The 17,919-nt window shown below is 29.7% G+C and overlaps 1 protein-coding gene across 9 annotated transcripts in view; it reads left to right on the plus strand.

Moving 5' to 3' along the window:
* Positions 1-17,529, plus strand: part of LOC145279835 (calmodulin-regulated spectrin-associated protein 2-like) — a 273,839-nt gene extending 256,310 nt beyond the window's left edge. For all 9 annotated transcript variants that reach the window (XM_080131267.1, XM_080131269.1, XM_080131268.1 and 6 more), the window contains 4 exons: positions 1,735-1,818; positions 6,697-6,815; positions 8,096-8,259; positions 16,892-17,529. In XM_080131267.1, coding sequence (XP_079987393.1) covers positions 1,735-1,818; positions 6,697-6,815; positions 8,096-8,259; positions 16,892-17,015 — 491 coding nt within the window. In that variant the 3' untranslated portion in view covers positions 17,016-17,529. The remainder of the gene's footprint in view (positions 1-1,734; positions 1,819-6,696; positions 6,816-8,095; positions 8,260-16,891) is intronic.
* The last annotated feature ends 390 nt before the right edge of the window (positions 17,530-17,919 follow it).

Consider the following 17,919-nt stretch of genomic DNA (forward strand, 5'->3'; position numbering starts at 1 on the left):
AGCTTATAATGACCTGCACACGTTGCTTTTTTTTTTTTTTTTCCTCTTCCACAATTTTAGAACCTTTTTAATTTAAAAAGAAAATTTTTGAATCTCACCTTACCCAGAATTGCACCAGAGCATGCATCTTTATCAGTTTTGTTTGAGTTATGGAGACTCTTTGACGATTCATTTCCTATTGTATTTTAACTAATTTTGTCTTGCAGGAATGTCACTCAGCAAATACAACATTAGCATGGACTTCTTTTCACCTTCTATCTTTTCGATTTGTCTCCGTAATTAGTCAATAAGTTTCCTGTTAATTTTTATGTTTATATTAGAAGTAGATATTGTAGAAAAATGCAAGGATCCTGAAAATATGAAAAAGAAATATTAATTTTTAACTATGAAAAATTTTATTTTATAATATAAAATTATTTTTTTAAGACTTTGGTTAGTTTTTAAAAATGTTTAATTTGTATTTTATGTGGCAGGGTTCTTTTTATAGAATCGAGTATTGTTTAAAATATTTTAGTCAATAGTTCATACACATCCTTAAAATTACTGTTTATGTCCATGAGTGACCAACATGATAGATATTTTATGGTTTCCTTATATGGCAATTGAGACATGTTAAAGTAGCATTGTTCTTCTGTTGTTATTGGTAAGAATGCCACAATGAGCTTCAAAGTCTTAACAGTGAAAGAAACAAAACTGTATTGTCTCCTCGATTCATCTTCTGTTATTTCTCTAACAACAGCCCTTAGAACTCCTGAAGTTGCAGTTGGGCTTCAGGGTGGGGTGTATATGCATTTTAACTAACATTCATACCATGAAAGTATAAAATCCATTGTGATTAAACAAAGAAAAATATTTTTTTTGTAATAAACAATTTTAACATATTAAATAGTTTTTTTAAAAAAATCTCTTCTGCAAATAACTTTTGATATAATAACTGATTTATGTTTTAAATCTCAATTACTGGATTAGCATTTGGTGACCTCACCCCTCTACTCTGAGCAGGTTAGAGAAGATAATTTTAACAATGTTAGTTTCCCCCCCCCCCCCCCCGGTATGTCGCTGTTCTTGCATGTATGACTGGTTTTCCTAAATAATTACCCATCTGGTACTGACCAGTCTCAACACAGTTTAATTTCAGTAATTCAAGAACCGGCATGTTAACATTATTATGTTCCTAATTTTAACAGACTCTTTGGTGCCTTTATAGAAAATGAACCAAACTAAATAGATTTTTGCTGAATGAGATTTACGTGAACATCCAGAAAAGCAGAATTAAATAAAGCTGTTGTCAAACAGTCAATTAGTACCGAAAGAAACCGTTCTCTAAAGAAATTTTTTTTTAATTTAAACAAAAACAAATTTTCCACCTGAATGTACTTTTCTTCACAAAAATTTTTTTTTTTTTTCTTGACAGGATTTTGGTCATAAGAAAACAGTCAATTAGTATATAGGATAAGGTTAGTTTAGGTTAAGACTAGAAAAAAAATTCTGTTAGATATTTATTTTATGCCTTCAGATTTGTGAACTGCTTTGTTTCTTTCCGGCTAGTTCTGGAAATCTGCTTTGGTAAGAGTTGGTTTAGTTTTGTTCATATTTTGTAGAAGTACACTTTTCTCTCATTGCGATTAATCATCTCCTCAAAACAAAAGGGAAATCAAATCAAATCATAACAGCCGCTCTCTATTTTTCTGGCTTTTTATTCAAATGTGAATCTATTTTTTGTTTTTGATATAGATCTTTACCGCTTTGGCCGAAAGAGTGGCAAGAGTACGGAAAGCAGTAGTGATGCAGGTTCAGCAGCAGGTTCTGACTATACAGGTATCGCAATAAATTCCATCAACCGACTAACCTCATTCATTCCGTTCATCTTTCATTGCCACCAGATTCATTCATTAATTCTTTATATCATTGACTCCAGCAGTTGGGCTAGTTTCAAAGTGTAGTATTTGTTCTATCTTCAGGAGAAATCCTTCTTGAATGGGGCAATTTTAATTTTTATTCCATCCAGAGTGCTCCTTATTTTTGGGAGCTGGATATCTCTCCACATAAAAAAATGATCTTAACTTTGTTCTTGAGGAGGCAAGTGAATAGGAACTCTCAAAAATGTTGTGACATTAATGTGATTAAATCAAGCCAGGACTTTGCTTTTAGTTATGCATGTGAAGAATACTTTTGTTTTAAAATTTACTTCTGTTACACCCATTTATGTGGATTAGTCTTGTTCCACCATTTTGTTATCAATGTCCTCTATAATTGTGAATATATACTTTTAAAAATAATTTTTTTTCTTTTTAATATTTTTTATCTAAGACAATTTAATTTTAAAATATTTCATATTTTTTTCAATTTTTTTTCTTTGCTTTTTTTTTTAATTTTTTTTTTTTTTAAACACATCTTTTTAAAAAAATCATTTTCTGTGAATTACTCATGAAATATATTTTTATTCAATAACTAGCTGCAGTAGATGTTTACACTGGGTTTCTCAATTGTTTCACTTTTGCATGTTAACTCTGCTGAAAAAATTGTTTTTACTTTAAATTCTAATGGAAAAAAAGGAATGTTTTAGCTTATTTTTACATTTCTTCTCCAACCTGAGCACTGCAATTTTGTATATTGTGTTTTCTTGAGTACACAGTCGGAATATAAAGGAAGGGAAAACAAAATAATAAAGACATAGTTGGATTTACAGATGAAGTGTTTGAATACAAAACATGATAAACACCATTCTCAAAATTGTGAAATTACTGCAACAAAAAGTATTGAATTTCAAATTCTTTAAAGTAATTTGAGAGCTACTTAATTTTCTAGCTTTTAATTAAAATAAGCTCTTACAGTTGAATTTTAGATTTGAAATCTTTGTCTTTCTAAAGTCAAATTTCTCAATTTGAAAAAGTTGGATTGATTGCATTTTGCAGTCAAACTTTATACATATATTACATTTATTCTCAGTTTGACTTTGACAAATGTAATAAAATGTTATACATAAAACAATGACAATCACAAACATAGTAACAAAGAAGTCCTCTTTAATAGTCTATATAGACTATATTAAACTATAGCCATTCTTATAACAGGCCAGCAACGAGAAGGGGGAAATTTTTACATTGGAGGCAATATGTATTTTCTAAAATAATTAACAAATTATTGATTAATAAATGAAGAGATGAGTAACTGACTTAACAAAGGAAAATTCTTTTTGTTTCAATGAGTGATTGCTATATATATATATATATATATATATATATATATATATATATATATATATATGTGAATCATGGTTAGAACCTTTTCAGAATTAAATTTTTTGAATAATGATAGCAAAGTGTTAGCAGCTAAAAAGATCTCTGGTGACTAATTGCAAAAGTTGCCTCTAGCAAAAAACTCCAAATGTTAGATTTTTCAGCCTGTTATTGGTATTGCTGTGTCCCAAATACAATGTTAAAGATATGTATTGCCTAAGCAAGCAATTTATAATATATTGCATGAGTGTTGTAAAAATACAATATGACTTGCGTTAACATTTGGGAGCAGTAGGAAAGGTCATGATTAAATTTAGGAATGATAACTATGACCAGTAAAGAGGATGTTTGACAGAAAACTCATTAGTTACAAAAATTATGTTAGAATGGAATGCCAATCAGACATGTTAACTTACATGAAATCCAAAGCCAAAAAACAGGCAGAATATCTGGTTCTAAATTTACATGAGGATGAATTTTGGTTTCTGGAAGTAAAGTTCACTTCCTCATTGGCTAGTATGGTGTAAGAGTGATAACTTATGAATATTCTGAGTTAACAGTAATAAAACAATTGAACATTACTTTGATCCATAATCATTTTATTGGAATGAAATAAAAAATTTTCATTACTAAATAAGTAACATTTAATTAAAGTTTTAGTTAAATTTAAGATGCAAAAATGAATGTATGTTTACTATAAATAGCAAGTAGAGTATATTAATTTTACTTTTGAAATCATCTTATATAAGTAGATTCTGTCCATTAGTTACTTTTTTTTCCCTTCAACATGATATAGTGCAGTATTTGTTCCAATTTGAAATATCATAACTACCTTTTTTAGAAATACAGAATAATGTATTATTAATAAATAATAAATTTTCAACAAATAAAGTGAATGCCATGACCGAAAAATCAAAACTGAAACCTTGAAATATTCAGTCCGAGATTTTACTGAGTTATTTGAACTTTCTTACAAATAAATTTTAAAACAAAATTACCATTTTGGTGTGACATCATAGATTTATGAGTTATGTCATGTTTCAAAACAAGAATGCAAACATAAACAATAATAATAAAAAAAAAAAAAAATAAATGAATGGGTAAACATTAAGTTTTGAAAATTATTTTAATAGCAGAAAATAATTTATTTTGCTTAACCTATATATTTTATGTAGTTTTTTTTTTTTTTTCACAATTTTATAATCTTCCCAGCCTAGCAAAAATATGTGACCAGAAGGAGCATATATTTGTTAAAATTTTATAAATTTTAATGTGAAGCATGCATGGTCCCCCGTGAGTGCACAGTGAATGAGGCATAAAAGAAAATGACTAAGTTCAACATCCCCCCCCCCCCCATTTAGCCCCATAAGTCCTGAGGGGAGTCATATCCTGGTGAAAATGAACAAATGGTGCAGTTTTAGGTCTTAACATATGTAAATTTGAGTTCTGCACCATGCAAAAATGAAATGACTAAGTACATCATTTGCCCCCCCCTCACATTTATAGCCCCAAAAGTCCCCAGGGCCTTAATATATTTAAATTTGAGTTCAGCACCATGCAAAACTGCTAAATAGGCATACACAGAAAGGTTTGGACTAATATATTAAAATACTCCCAATAATGGGTGTGCTCCAGGGGCTCTTTTAGGGCTAATAAAAACACTCCAACAGTTATCGTGAAGTATAGATGAATGGACAAGATTGAATTTATAGGTTCACTCTCCTTTTGTCGGGGGACCAATAAAATAGTTTCTTTAAAAAAATATTATAAAAAGTTTAAAATTTTAAAGTTATGTTTTAATTGGTAAACATTTTATTACAATAAAAAAAATCTATAACTTCTCATCACCAAATAAATTAGATTTAAAGCTTAATTAAAAAATTAAAATAAAATAACTGACTTTATATACACTATAAACTGAATATATCCACAGATTGTGTATATCACGTTTAGGGTGTTTTATTTTATTTTTTTTTATCATAAAGATTTAAGTAAAAAAATTTACAAATTTCTCTATGAAAAGTCAAATATTTGCTAAAAAAAAATAAATAAAAGTAAAATTTAAAAGAATTATAACAACTCTTAAGTGATTCATATTTTGATTTAAATAAAAAAAAAAAAAAAAAAAAATTGATCAATACTGTGTCACATGACATTATGCTGTTTTATTTGCTTGAAACAATCCTCAGTATGATGATTTATAATTAGTGTTTTTGACCTTTTAATATATGAAGAGTTTAAATTTACATTCATTCATGTGATGGTTCAGAGAAGTTGTGATATGCATCTTGACAGCATTGTTTTGATTTTTTTTCACCTCCAAATAGGCATTGGACATAAGAGGCTACTACTTAGGACTTACAGGAGACTGTAGAGAGTTGAGTAGCAAGATGTCTGTTCACATTGCATTTAAACTTTTGTAGGTTAGTACGGCCAGGGAAGCAGAAAATGGAGGGAATTCCAAATCTGAGAGAAGAAACTATTTCTGGCATCTAGGGACATTATCAGTGAAAGGATGATATTTTGTTGATTGTTGGGTTAGTCGAGAGCTGTTACATTGGGGGAGGGGGCACAAGTGCTTTGAGTTCATTGAAGCACATGCCATTAAAGTATTTGTAAAACAGATACAGGGATGCAACATTGCAGTGATGAGGCAGAAGTTAGAGCTTGGCCAATAGTGCAGGACCTATTAGATTTGAAGGTCTTTTTTGATATTTAAGCTAAATGTGCCTAGACTGGATTCAGCTTTGCATTACAGTTGTCTATATTGGTCTGAACATGTTGAATAAAGTTCAGGTTGGGAAAAAAAAAGATGTTCACATATCTCAATTGTGGGTGATTGAGGAAAAGGCAAGCCAAAGTAAACGTGGATTGATTTTGTCAAAGTTGACCTCAAACAATGGTACATCGGAACCAATATGAATAACATTTCATGGAGAAAATCTCTTTGTACGGTCATGTACAGTTTATTTTAAAAACTAAAATTTTTAGGCTTTAAATATCATTACATCTGAAATTATACTCCGAAAATGTGAATATTTTTTTGAATATGTTAAGATTAAAAAATCCTGTTTAGCTAAGCAAAGTCATTTTTTTTTTTTTTTTTTTACTTGCATCTATATCGTCTGTATCATTAAGTAGATGAACAAATCCACATGATAGATGATCTTTGAGTCAAACCTTGCCAATCATACACTTAAATCTTATTTCGTTTGACTAATCATTTATACATTTCACTCTAAAAGCATATTCCACAAAATGTGCAACAATATCACAATTTTTTTTACACTGAGTTAATATATTGTTATTCATGTATTTTTTCTTTTTTGCTTTGACCATATTTCTGCTAATATTCATTTGTACATATTTCCAGATCTAGAAGTTTTTGATTGGTTATGGTTTTACTTTTTTTCTTTTCTTTTGTTCAATTTACACCATCTCTGTGCATCTGTTTCAGGTCCAAAATTGTTTGTGAAACCGAGCTCCAAATCTAACCGACACATTATTATCAATGCCATTAGTCATTGTTGTCTTGCTGGCTGTGTGAATACAGACCTAAAAAATAAAGTATTAGAGGTAAGCAATTCAATAACTTAGTTTATTGGTTGATTTTTAAATTTTATGCATTCAAGCAGTTTTAAAGAGGTGAAGGAGGTAATAGCTAATTTAGACATCAAGGAGTTTCTGGCCTAATACAATTTTGATCTTCTGTAATTATATGTATTTGTATCTAAGAAAAATAATAATTTTTAGATGACACTTTCTTGGTATAAAACATGAAATATCTAAAATTAAAATCTCATAACAACCAAAGAATGAAGAATATTTTAAATTTGATAAAGAGCCATTTATTATAATCAATTCTTTAATCTTTACGTGTGCTGTCTGCTCAGAACTTTTCACCAAACTTTCCCTTCACTTGTTCCCTCTCTTTTTGAGATAATGTGACATCACCTGTTTTCAGAAACAGCTGGTCGAGGTGACATTCGATTGCATAAGATGACCCTGATTTTAGTGCTTCAGCAGTATCATTGTATTTCAGACTAATGCATTTCAGGTAAAAACACTCATATGTACTTAATTTTTTTGTAATTTTTTGAATTTATACTAATTTTGACATGACACATACATATGTGTCATATCAAAATTAGTATAAATTCAAAAAATTACAAAAAAATTTATCCAGTAGAAAAAATAAGTAAAAAATAAAATTTATTGAGTCAGTCTTATCGTATCACATTATGGAAGAGTTCTTAAAATACAGAGGAGGTAACTGCAATTTATCATTTTGATTTATACCCCTTGATTTCAGTGAAAATCTATTTATACCCCTTGATTTCAGTGAAAATCTATCATTTAAAATAGAAAATGTCAGACGGCTAGTAACTTTTTTTAATGAAATAATATATCTAGCATATCTTTTGGCTCATTTTTTCCTAATTTTTCTAATTCATACTATGGCATGATGCAAGTTTTTAAAAATGTTTTTTTTTTTTTTGTTATTTTTTTTTGTATTTTTTTTTTTTGTACTTGAAATACATTTGTTTGAAATCCCATTATACTGCAGAAGCACCCTGATGTCTTGTGCATGTGTGAACATGGCCCTGTGAATCATTATATATACTAGTGAACATATCCTTCACTATTTAATAAAAAAAAAAAAAAAAAAAAAGTGAAATTCTGACTTGTTACAGCATTAGTTAATCATTGCAGCTGAAAAAGAAAATGATTAAAACTGGCAACTTAAAAGCTAATGCTAAAGGTTCTTGTTATCTGTTTCCTAAGTAAAGGTTGTGAACAATAATCAGTTTTTTTTTCTTTTTTCTGTTGTCTCAAAACGATTTTTTTTCCCCTAGGAAATAGCGAAGTCTGATGCCAAGCATTTTGTGATATTATTCCGTGACGCTGGCTGTGGATTCCGGTCACTCTACGCATATTACCCAGAAAGAGAAGAGGCTATCAAAATTCATGGGATTGGACCAAAAGTGATTACTAGTAAAAACATTGAGAAATATTACAAGTAAGTATTTTTAATAATAGTTTTATATATATATATATATATATATATATATATATACACATATATATACACATACACACATGGTGACCCAAAAATAAAACAAAAGCTAAATGGAGGCCATCTAGAACATATGCTGTAGAATGGAGAAAAAAAGGCAAAAGACCCTAGCGTTTTGATGTGATGTTTTGAATATAATAAACTAGTTATGACGAAAGTTTCATTTCATTCGGACAAAACACTGAGAAACGGAGCCTAATTAGAGTTGGGGCCCGTTTTTTTAGGGGGTCACCTATATATATATATATAGTGGTGCTAAAAAGAAAGTCAGCACTTGTCATTTTTTCAAAATCTGCAAATTTAAGCTGAATTGAATGTAACTGTTTAAACAATCTATACCTCATTTGATTCGCCTCTTATTACTCTATAATTTTACCTGTTCATATTTGACTTTTAATTGAAGTATCCTAGTGTTCATGTCAATTTAAAAAATTAACTTCAAAAGGGGGAAAAAAAAATGTCTGTGCAATGGAAAATTGTTATTTAAATGTTACATTAGGACATTAATGCAACACAAATACAACAAGAACACAATGAACTAGCTAATATTTAGTAGCATAGCCCTTCTGCAATCTTTTGGGAGTTCCTTGAATTAGACTGCAACAATACTCCGGGGAAAGGGCAATCCCACTTTTCTTTAATTTTTGCCCAAAGTTTTTCCAAATTTTAAATTTTATCATTGCGTAGCTGTTGCTTGATGTAATGTCCTAAGTTTTCGATAGGATCGAGGTCTGGAGATTGTGCAGGCCAATCAAAACACAGAATATCATGCTCTTCAAGGAACCTCTTGACATTGCCAGCTGTGTGAATGGGAGCATTATCCTGCATGAAAATGGGATTATCATCCAAATTCCGGCCAAAGTAGGGTAGAAAATGCTCAGTCAACATTAATGTACTTGGTCGAATTAATTCGACCTTACAAGCAAAACTATAGGCCCTTGACCATTGGTATTAATAACGCCCCATACCAAAACTGAACCTCCACCACCTTGCAGCGTTAAAACTGTGTACCTAGGATTTAATTCTTCATCCTTCCTTCGATGGACGTACTGCCTACCATCACTGCCTAGCCTATTATACTTGCTTTCGCCACTAAAAATCGCTTTTGACCAATATGAAGAATCATGATCTTCATTGCATTTGACAAAGTCTAGATGGTGCTTTCTATTCTTTACAGAAATCATTGGCTTGCGTCTTGCAACACAGCCTCGCAAATTAAATTCCCTTAATTGGTTCTTAACTGTAGAAAGAGAGCACTTTTTAACAAGATTACATTGTTGTTGAATTTGGGGAGCCGTTTCAGATCTGTTTCTGAGGCTGCGAATCTTGATAGCATTGTCTTCCCTGTAAGATGCAATTATTAGACGATCAGATGTAGGAGCATCATGAATACTACCAGTGTTTTGTTGCTTTTGCACAGTCATTTGTACTGTTTTCTCATCACATTTCAACCTGTGAATGACTTCTCAATTGGATAAACTAGAAAAGTGGAGATTAATGAGCTCCTGACAATCACTAAGAGAAAGTTGAGGCATATGGACTAAATGTTACATTGTATAACCTGGAACAACAACAATTACAATTAAAGATGCTTTATTGCTTAAAAGGCGGATATTTTAAGCTGGTTTTAATCTCGTTTGTTGTTGCAGAGTTTTTTTTTACTTTCTCAATTTGAAGTTAATTTTTTAAATTGACGTGAACACTAGGATACTTCAATTAAAAATCAAATATAAACAGATAAAATTACATAGGAATAAAAGGCGAATCAAATGAGGTATAGGTTGTTTAAACAGTTACATTCAATTCAGCTTAAATTTACAGTTTTTAAAAAAAATGACAAATGCAGACTTTCTTTTTGGCACCACTTGTGTGTGTGTACACACACACGCGCGCTCCTTCAGTCTTTAACAGACTAGGGATACCCATGAAGGGGTGCCTATGCATGAAATTTTTGTGGCAGGAGGTGCGCAATCTTCAACCACACCTCCTGAATCAACATTTTTAAATACTAGTGGCAAGTGAAGTGTATGTACAGGACGATTGGAAGCAAATACTGAGATAAGCGGAGAGCACATACAGTGCCTAGAATTCCTAAGTGGTCACCCATCTGGTACTAACCAGGCTCAACGTTGCTTAATTTCGGTGATCCGACAAGAACTGGTGTGTCAACATGATTATGCTGTATACACACAAACGTGTGAGTGTGTGTGTAAACAAATCTGATAATATATAAAGTTGCATAATACTTTATTATATCTTTTTAATTTATGAATTGCTTCTCTTAACCAGGTAGTTTTTTTTTTATCTTGATATGTTTGCTTCATTAATGAAAATATTTTTTTCAGATTCATTTATATATACAAACACATACTATTATATAAAAATAAAAAGGAACTTTGTGTGGGAGTGCATTATTTATGGATTCCTAAACAGCTGGGCCGATTTTTCTAAATTTCACACAAATGTACTTTGTGATAGGTAGTGTTCCTAGATAGGGTTTTTATTGGAATGTTTTCGATAATTATCAATCGAAAAAATCTGATGAAAGAAGTTAATGAGTTATACTGTCTAACATCACAAGTGCATATGAGAAGCTTTATTACGGCACAAGCAGAAAGGCCCAACATATAAAATCAACAGTAGGTTCTTTGATATGACAGGGGTGCGTTCGAAATGTTTCTGTTTAGAGCACAATTAAACCATGATTCTTGACTTTTGCATCTTAAACTTTAATTCAAGCTGTTATATATAAAACTTTTATAACATCGGCAGTAAGTTCTCCACAGTGTAATGTACCTATTTACTATGCCTCCCCACGGGACAGAGTTAGACACCAGGGTCGTTTTTTAACGTGGAGAAAAGGTACAAAAATAAAAATTGTCTCAGTCGTGAAGGATTTCTCCTCCACCGAAAGAGAACAAGAAATAGAAGTGCAGCATCTGAAGAACAGATACTACACTTTGATGTTGCCCCGAAGGCCAAGAAAATGTAAACTACAATTTATTGTGGCCTAAGTCATTACTGGGAGGCATGTGAAGTTTCCTTTTTGTGCACTGCGGTGGGTCCCCAACTAAAGCAGGCAATTAATTGATTTGATAAAAAAAATGGTCCATTTCATCGATTTTGATGATAAAATATGGGAGGGTGAAACATTTGTTGATCCTCATCCAATCCTGGGCAACATCGGGTTTCCATGCATTGGATGACTTTCACAAAGTGATTTTATATATTTCTCCAAAACCTCTAGCCCTGGAGGGGAGACTAAAGTTTGCTGCTTTGGTCTCAAATGATCTGAAATAACAGCAAAGGAGACTTCATTCCAAATATTTCTCATGTTATATCTCTTTTGGGAATAGGATACGATTATGAATATCTCCAGTATCAAATAATACTTATACGTTGTGAAATTTACTTTATGTATGAAAACCAAAGAAGGGAGATATAGCATATGAGAAATATTTGGAATCCCCTTGCTGTTATTTCAGATCATTTGAAATCATAACAGCAAGTTTTAGTCTCCCCTTGATAAAGGCCAGAGGTTTTGGGGAAATATCAGATATTTTGTAATTCATATGCAAAACTACAATTGAATCATTTTACGGCTATAAAAAAGTACCAAAAATAGGCTCTGGATGATCCTCTTAATGTGCAACCTTACGGGCAAATGTTACAAAGTCCACTACACAATTCAGGTCATTAGCTTTCTAATGAGCCTTCATTTATTAAATTCTGATCAATATTGCTGAGATATGGAATTTATAAAATTACCAAAAAAGGTGGTGCGTGTGTGTATGTATATATATATATATATATATATATGAGTGTAGACATCAACAATTGTAGGTTTTTCAGACTTTTATCATTTTTTAATATTTAAAAATATTTTTATAACACGTTTCAAGCCTTGTTCAGCTCTCTTCAGATATTTTTTATATGAAGTTTTTTTTTAGGTAAAACTTTGGAATGTTTTGAAAACATTTTCTCTGACAACACTTATTGTTTTTTTCAGAGAAATGCCAATCTCAGACTTTTTGTCACTAATAGTCGGTGTGTTGGTCAAGACATATTATATATAGAAAGAGGTTTGTTTTATGCAAATATTACGCAAATATAAATCATGTAGAATATCTGCATGAATATAATTACATGTAATAGTTAACTAAAGATGATCATCCCATAAGAAAACCGAAAAAACTAATAAGGAATTAATTAAAATGAGTGTTTAAAAGAATATGTGAATTAGCTAGATCTTTTGCAGATGAATTCAATTCCACGACCCATATATAAGAAAGTTGTATTTTCGTTTTAAATAAATAGAAAAAAGTGTTAATATGAATATCAATACACAAAAAAAGAAAAAGAAATTTAAAGGAGTATAGATATACTAGACTACCCGTGACCCGTTGGGTCAGTATGTTATATTAGCTATGGAATTAATGTATGAACGTGACACTTGTGACATAAAGAAAATAGTTTTTTGTGACATAACAAATATTTCTATGAAAGTATATTAAAATGAAAGAAGAATATATAGAATTCTATGAGTTGTTCTGTTTATAATTGTTTATTTTTGAAAAAAAAAAATTTACAGCCATTGAATTAGAAGTGGTTTGCCATACTTATAGGTAAATGTGCACTGAACAGATACCAAAGATACTTAAAGTTAAATTCAAATTTTGATATATCTTTTAATTTAAACACGAAAAATAACAATTGGGACGCTGAAAAACGTACACAGTAAAAAAATACATTTTATTGCCGCATTTATTATTTTCGGGGTTATTTTATTATGTTGGTAGTGTAGAAGAAACTGTATGAATGTTTTTAAGAAAGGTGTATTAAAAAATGGAGAATAAATTTAAAAAAAAAATGAAGGCAGTAGGTAAATCGCCGTTGTAAAATGCTCTTATGGTTGGCAATGGGTTGAAGTAGATTTATTTGTAATAAAATTGCGTTAAAATAACTTAAACGTAATACGGAAATGAATGATGTAAAAAAAAAATGCAGAAAGTATTAACAATTATTTATTTGGATAATTTAAACGAAAAAAAAAACAATTGAGATGCTGAAAGCATACACAGTAAAACAATGTTTTATTGTCGCATTGATTATTTGTTTATGTACGCATGTGCAAATGGAAGTCATAAACCAGATGTTGGGTTGCAAGGTCATTTGAGTTTTATAATTATATAGATATTCAATATTTACTTGAACAGTTGTTGATGTGAGGAGAGCTTAATAGTATGAAAATCTTTGATAAGTAAGCAACAAAAATGTTTGTTTCATTCCAAAAGTAATGACGTATTTAAAAATTAAAACTTAAAAAAAATGAACACATGCTAAACTAAACATTTTTTGTTTTTAATCTGAAACTATTGTGCTTAATCGATATTATTTTAATCTATATATATATATAAAAATGTAAGTCTTGGTTCGTTCGCAATTAATTGTCTAAAGAACCACTGGACGGATGGCTTCCACGTTTTGGTATGTTTACTATACCCATGTGTTCTTATATATTTTTAATTATAACATTATACTTAATTTTCCTATAATAAATAGGTGGTTTTCTTTGTACCGATAGGCCATTTTTTTTATTTAGGGACAATTATTTATTACCGCTTCCTGTCACGTGACCAGTGTTTCCAATTTAGCGGTTTTCCTGCTAGATCTGGAGATTTCGTTTGCCATCTAGCGGGGAATTCTAGAAAATCTGGAGATATTTGGCACCCACACATCCGCAATTTTAGATTAAAAAATAAAGAAAAGCGCTTGAAAATACTTTAAAACAAAATAAACTCATTCATGTAAGTAAAAAAAAGTAGCATTTTATTGCCTTTAGTAACAATTATTTATTGATTATTTGTTTTGTTTTTCACCTTTTTTTTTTTTTTTTTTTTTTTTTTTTTTTTTTTTTTTTTTTTTTTTTTTTTTTTTTGCTAACCATTTTTAAATTTCGCTATAAAATCGATTTTCCAAGTACATTTTAGGTGGGCGGGGCGGGGGGCATTCCAACCTCCGAAGTTTAGTTTAAAATACGATCCAAGCAACCTCGCTTAATTTAGAAGTATTTAGTTTAAAATTGTAAACAGCAAGAAACAACAGCAAAAAAAAAAAAAAAATGATACCAATACAGTAGAATTTAATTTTCTACCAACCTAAATACTTTTAACATGCTAAAACAAAGTTTTTTTTTTTTTTTTTTTTTCTAATTTCAAAATATGTTGCACCGCAGTATATTTCAATTTAACTTTTATTATAAAAAGTTTGAGTTTATGATTTGTTTCTTGCAAAAAAAAAAAAAAAATACCCTCTCTGAAAAAACATAAATTAATCACACGTGGTCGCTTTCCTATCAAATATTCATCGAAAAATGGTAGGTACAGACAAAATGAATGCCGACGCTCAAAGTGTATAAACATTTTGACCCCTCCCTTTACTTAAAAATTCACCAAAAATCAGGAAATTAACCAATTTTAATGAAAATTTCAGTATTTATCAAATAATGATCGCAGAATATAATGAACTAATTACTTTTACTTAACTCTTAGTGAAAATGTTTTATTTTGTTTAAACAAAAAATACCTTTACTAAAGTTATGGTTTTCAGTAATAAATAAAAAAACGCAAGAATTTATTTTTGTTTTTTTTTTATATAAATAAAGCATCGTAATTTGTAACAATAAAAAAATAATTTTTACAGTAACATTACGAAAAAAGCCCCTAAAGTCCGTATTAATGAATTCAATATAACTCTAAAAAAAATGAATTTCTTACATACTATTCAGGAAATTAAAGACTCAATTAGATTCCTATTTCAGTCACCTAAATTATTTAGGGTGAAATGAGTTTAGGAATTTATAGCCAAACCTAAGTATTTTTTTTTTTTTTTTTTTTTTTTTTTTGCTTAAAAAAAAAATAGCAGTAATACAGTAAGTTAGGTAAAATTTGCATAAAATGCTCTGCTTTACGGTTGTTGTAAAAATGGAACGGAAATTTGAATTTCGTTCCCTTTTAAATTTGGTACATTTTTACATTACATCCAACTCATCATTCACATTCGACACGTCAACTTTTATAGCTTTTCGGGTATGTTGACAAGGTTAGGGGTGTCTATTCCGAAAGCCGTTCTTAACATGGGTAGATTGGAGTGTTTATTCGTTGTAAACGTATCCGGCAACCTATAAATGTCGACATTTCCAATGTGATTGGTAAGCTGGACTTATGTAAAAAATAACAGAAAGATATACCAAACTGACTTTTTCGTTTAAAAATGGAATTATTTCCCTTTCGTTATTAACTTTTTTAAAAATATTTTGTGTTTTATATACATAAAGTACAATTGTTGAATGTTACTGTTTTGGTTATATTCTTTGGAGTGGGGGGGCACAATTAAAAAAATTAAGAAAGATTAAAACGGAGCAAAATTTAAGTTTCCGTTCCATTTTTACAACAACCGTAAAACAGCGCATACTCAGCAAGTTTTATCGTAATTTATAAGCATAATGTTGAAACACTAAATCAACATTTTATTTATTTTTCTGCATAATTTATGGAAGTATTTTTCTGTTTATTTTCTGAACATCTGTTAAAAAAAAATTATTTGTACATTCTCTTGAAAAAAAAAGAATCAAACTTTTTTTCTACTGTCACCTAACTATTTACAGTGTTCATGTAAAGCATTCATCTGTTCTTTTTATAATAAAAATTCCGTTTTAAAAGAGAAACGTTTACTGCCAAATTTCTTTTTAAAAAAAAAAAAAAAAAAAGTGAAAGTTTTCCTGAAAAAAAAACTTTTACATAACAATTTATGGTAAAAAATTAATCTTTTTTTGGGGGAAAAAGTAACAACTTTTATTGATTTTAAAAAAAAAATTGCAAAAAATAATAAAAGTAAATAAACAAACAAAATGCAATTTTTCTTGAATGTGTTCCATTTTAACAAACTGAGCCACAGCAACGCGTGGCCGGGTATAGCTAGTAAATAAATAAAAATAAGTAAATCAATTATATTGGCAAAAAAATTGCAAAGTGCAGGAAGTTATGTAAAATATGCTATACCTGGATATGGTTGACATCACCACAATCCCTATTGGTAAGCTGTTTCAGAAAGTAGAATCACAGACAAAATGCTGCTGCTTTTATTTATTTATTTTTTTTTTAAATGAAGCCATCATGATACATCTTCTGCAAGTGATATAAAAGACTGCAATTAGATAATGAGGTCAAAAAACCCCTAAAGGTAAATTTCCATCGTTGATGATGCTGTCAGTCTCAGCATTAGGTCCCATTATATCCTTTGCTGCTTAATGATAACAATAATTTTGCAAACAAAAAAGACTTTAAAAGCTGATTTTCAAATGCTGTGTTGTATATTTTGGAATTTTTTTTAGATAAAGATCGATAATTTTGATCAAATTTATAGTAATTCCATTAGTTATAATATTGTAAAAAAAAAAAAAAAATCGATATTGTTGATCTCTGAAGAATCATTTTTATCCATTTATTTCTTCATATTTGTGTTTTACCACTGACAACGTTTACTTTCATTCCTTTTAATTTCTCTTTCTTTGCAGATATAACTCTGGTGGAAAAAGTTTTTCTGAAGTTACTTCTACCAAACATTTATCCGTATCTATTGATGCTGTGGTCGTCAATGGCAACTTATGGAAGAATACTAAATCATTTGCAAGAAGATAAATTCTACTTCTTCGTCAAATCAGCAATTGTCCAAAAATGAAATCACATTTGTATTTCTTACTTCTTCCACCATTCTGCAGTCTTTGCCCCCACTACGGACACAATGAGGCTGTGCTTATGGTCTGCAACTTCAGTTATCAGTTGATGCCTGAACTACAAGTTACATACTTTAAAGGATTTGAGGGGCTACCATCACTGCGACATTTAACAACACCACCTCCTCCACTGCTGGCATTCAGTGTTAAGAGTCAATGGGAAGCCCATCTTATTTATTGACTATTTGATTATTGTGAGTTAAAAAAAAAAAAAAAAAAACTGTTCATTTGCTTATAATAATAATAATAATAATGGTAATTCTATACTGTTTACCATTTTTTAAAGCAAGCATTGGGCATGTATCTACATTTTATTCTTAGTTGTAATTTGAGCATTTATTTAAAATAAAAACTCAATCAGATTATAAAATATCAGATTTCATAAAAAAATAAAATTAAAAAAAATGATTAAATTAAAATATCTTTAGTTGTACAAATAGAAAGAATATGCTTTGGTGAGAAGTGAAAGTTTTGGAATCTCATTGATTTTGTTAAATTATGATTTTTTTTTTTTTTTTTTTAAGTAGAAGAAAAATTGGATATACTGTTAATAGATTTTTTAATTTAAATTTTCGTTTTCTTATTTAAATTAATTTTTATTTTAAGTTTTATTTTTTACATTAATTAGCATTTTTTATCATTTTCTATTTTTTGGTAATCATTTGAACGAGATGATAAAACTTTTTAAAAATTACTTGATGCAGTGAAAATCTTCAATGCGTATTGCTTAAACCTATGAATGCTCATGCTTCTGTATTCCCCCCCCCTCCCACTCTCTTTCCGGTCCATTTTTATCATAGCATCACTTT

This window comes from Euprymna scolopes, chromosome 7 (assembly GCF_053919585.1).
Source record: "Euprymna scolopes isolate OS-2025 chromosome 7, ASM5391958v1, whole genome shotgun sequence".
In the NCBI taxonomy this organism is placed as follows: Eukaryota; Metazoa; Mollusca; class Cephalopoda; order Sepiida; family Sepiolidae; genus Euprymna; species Euprymna scolopes.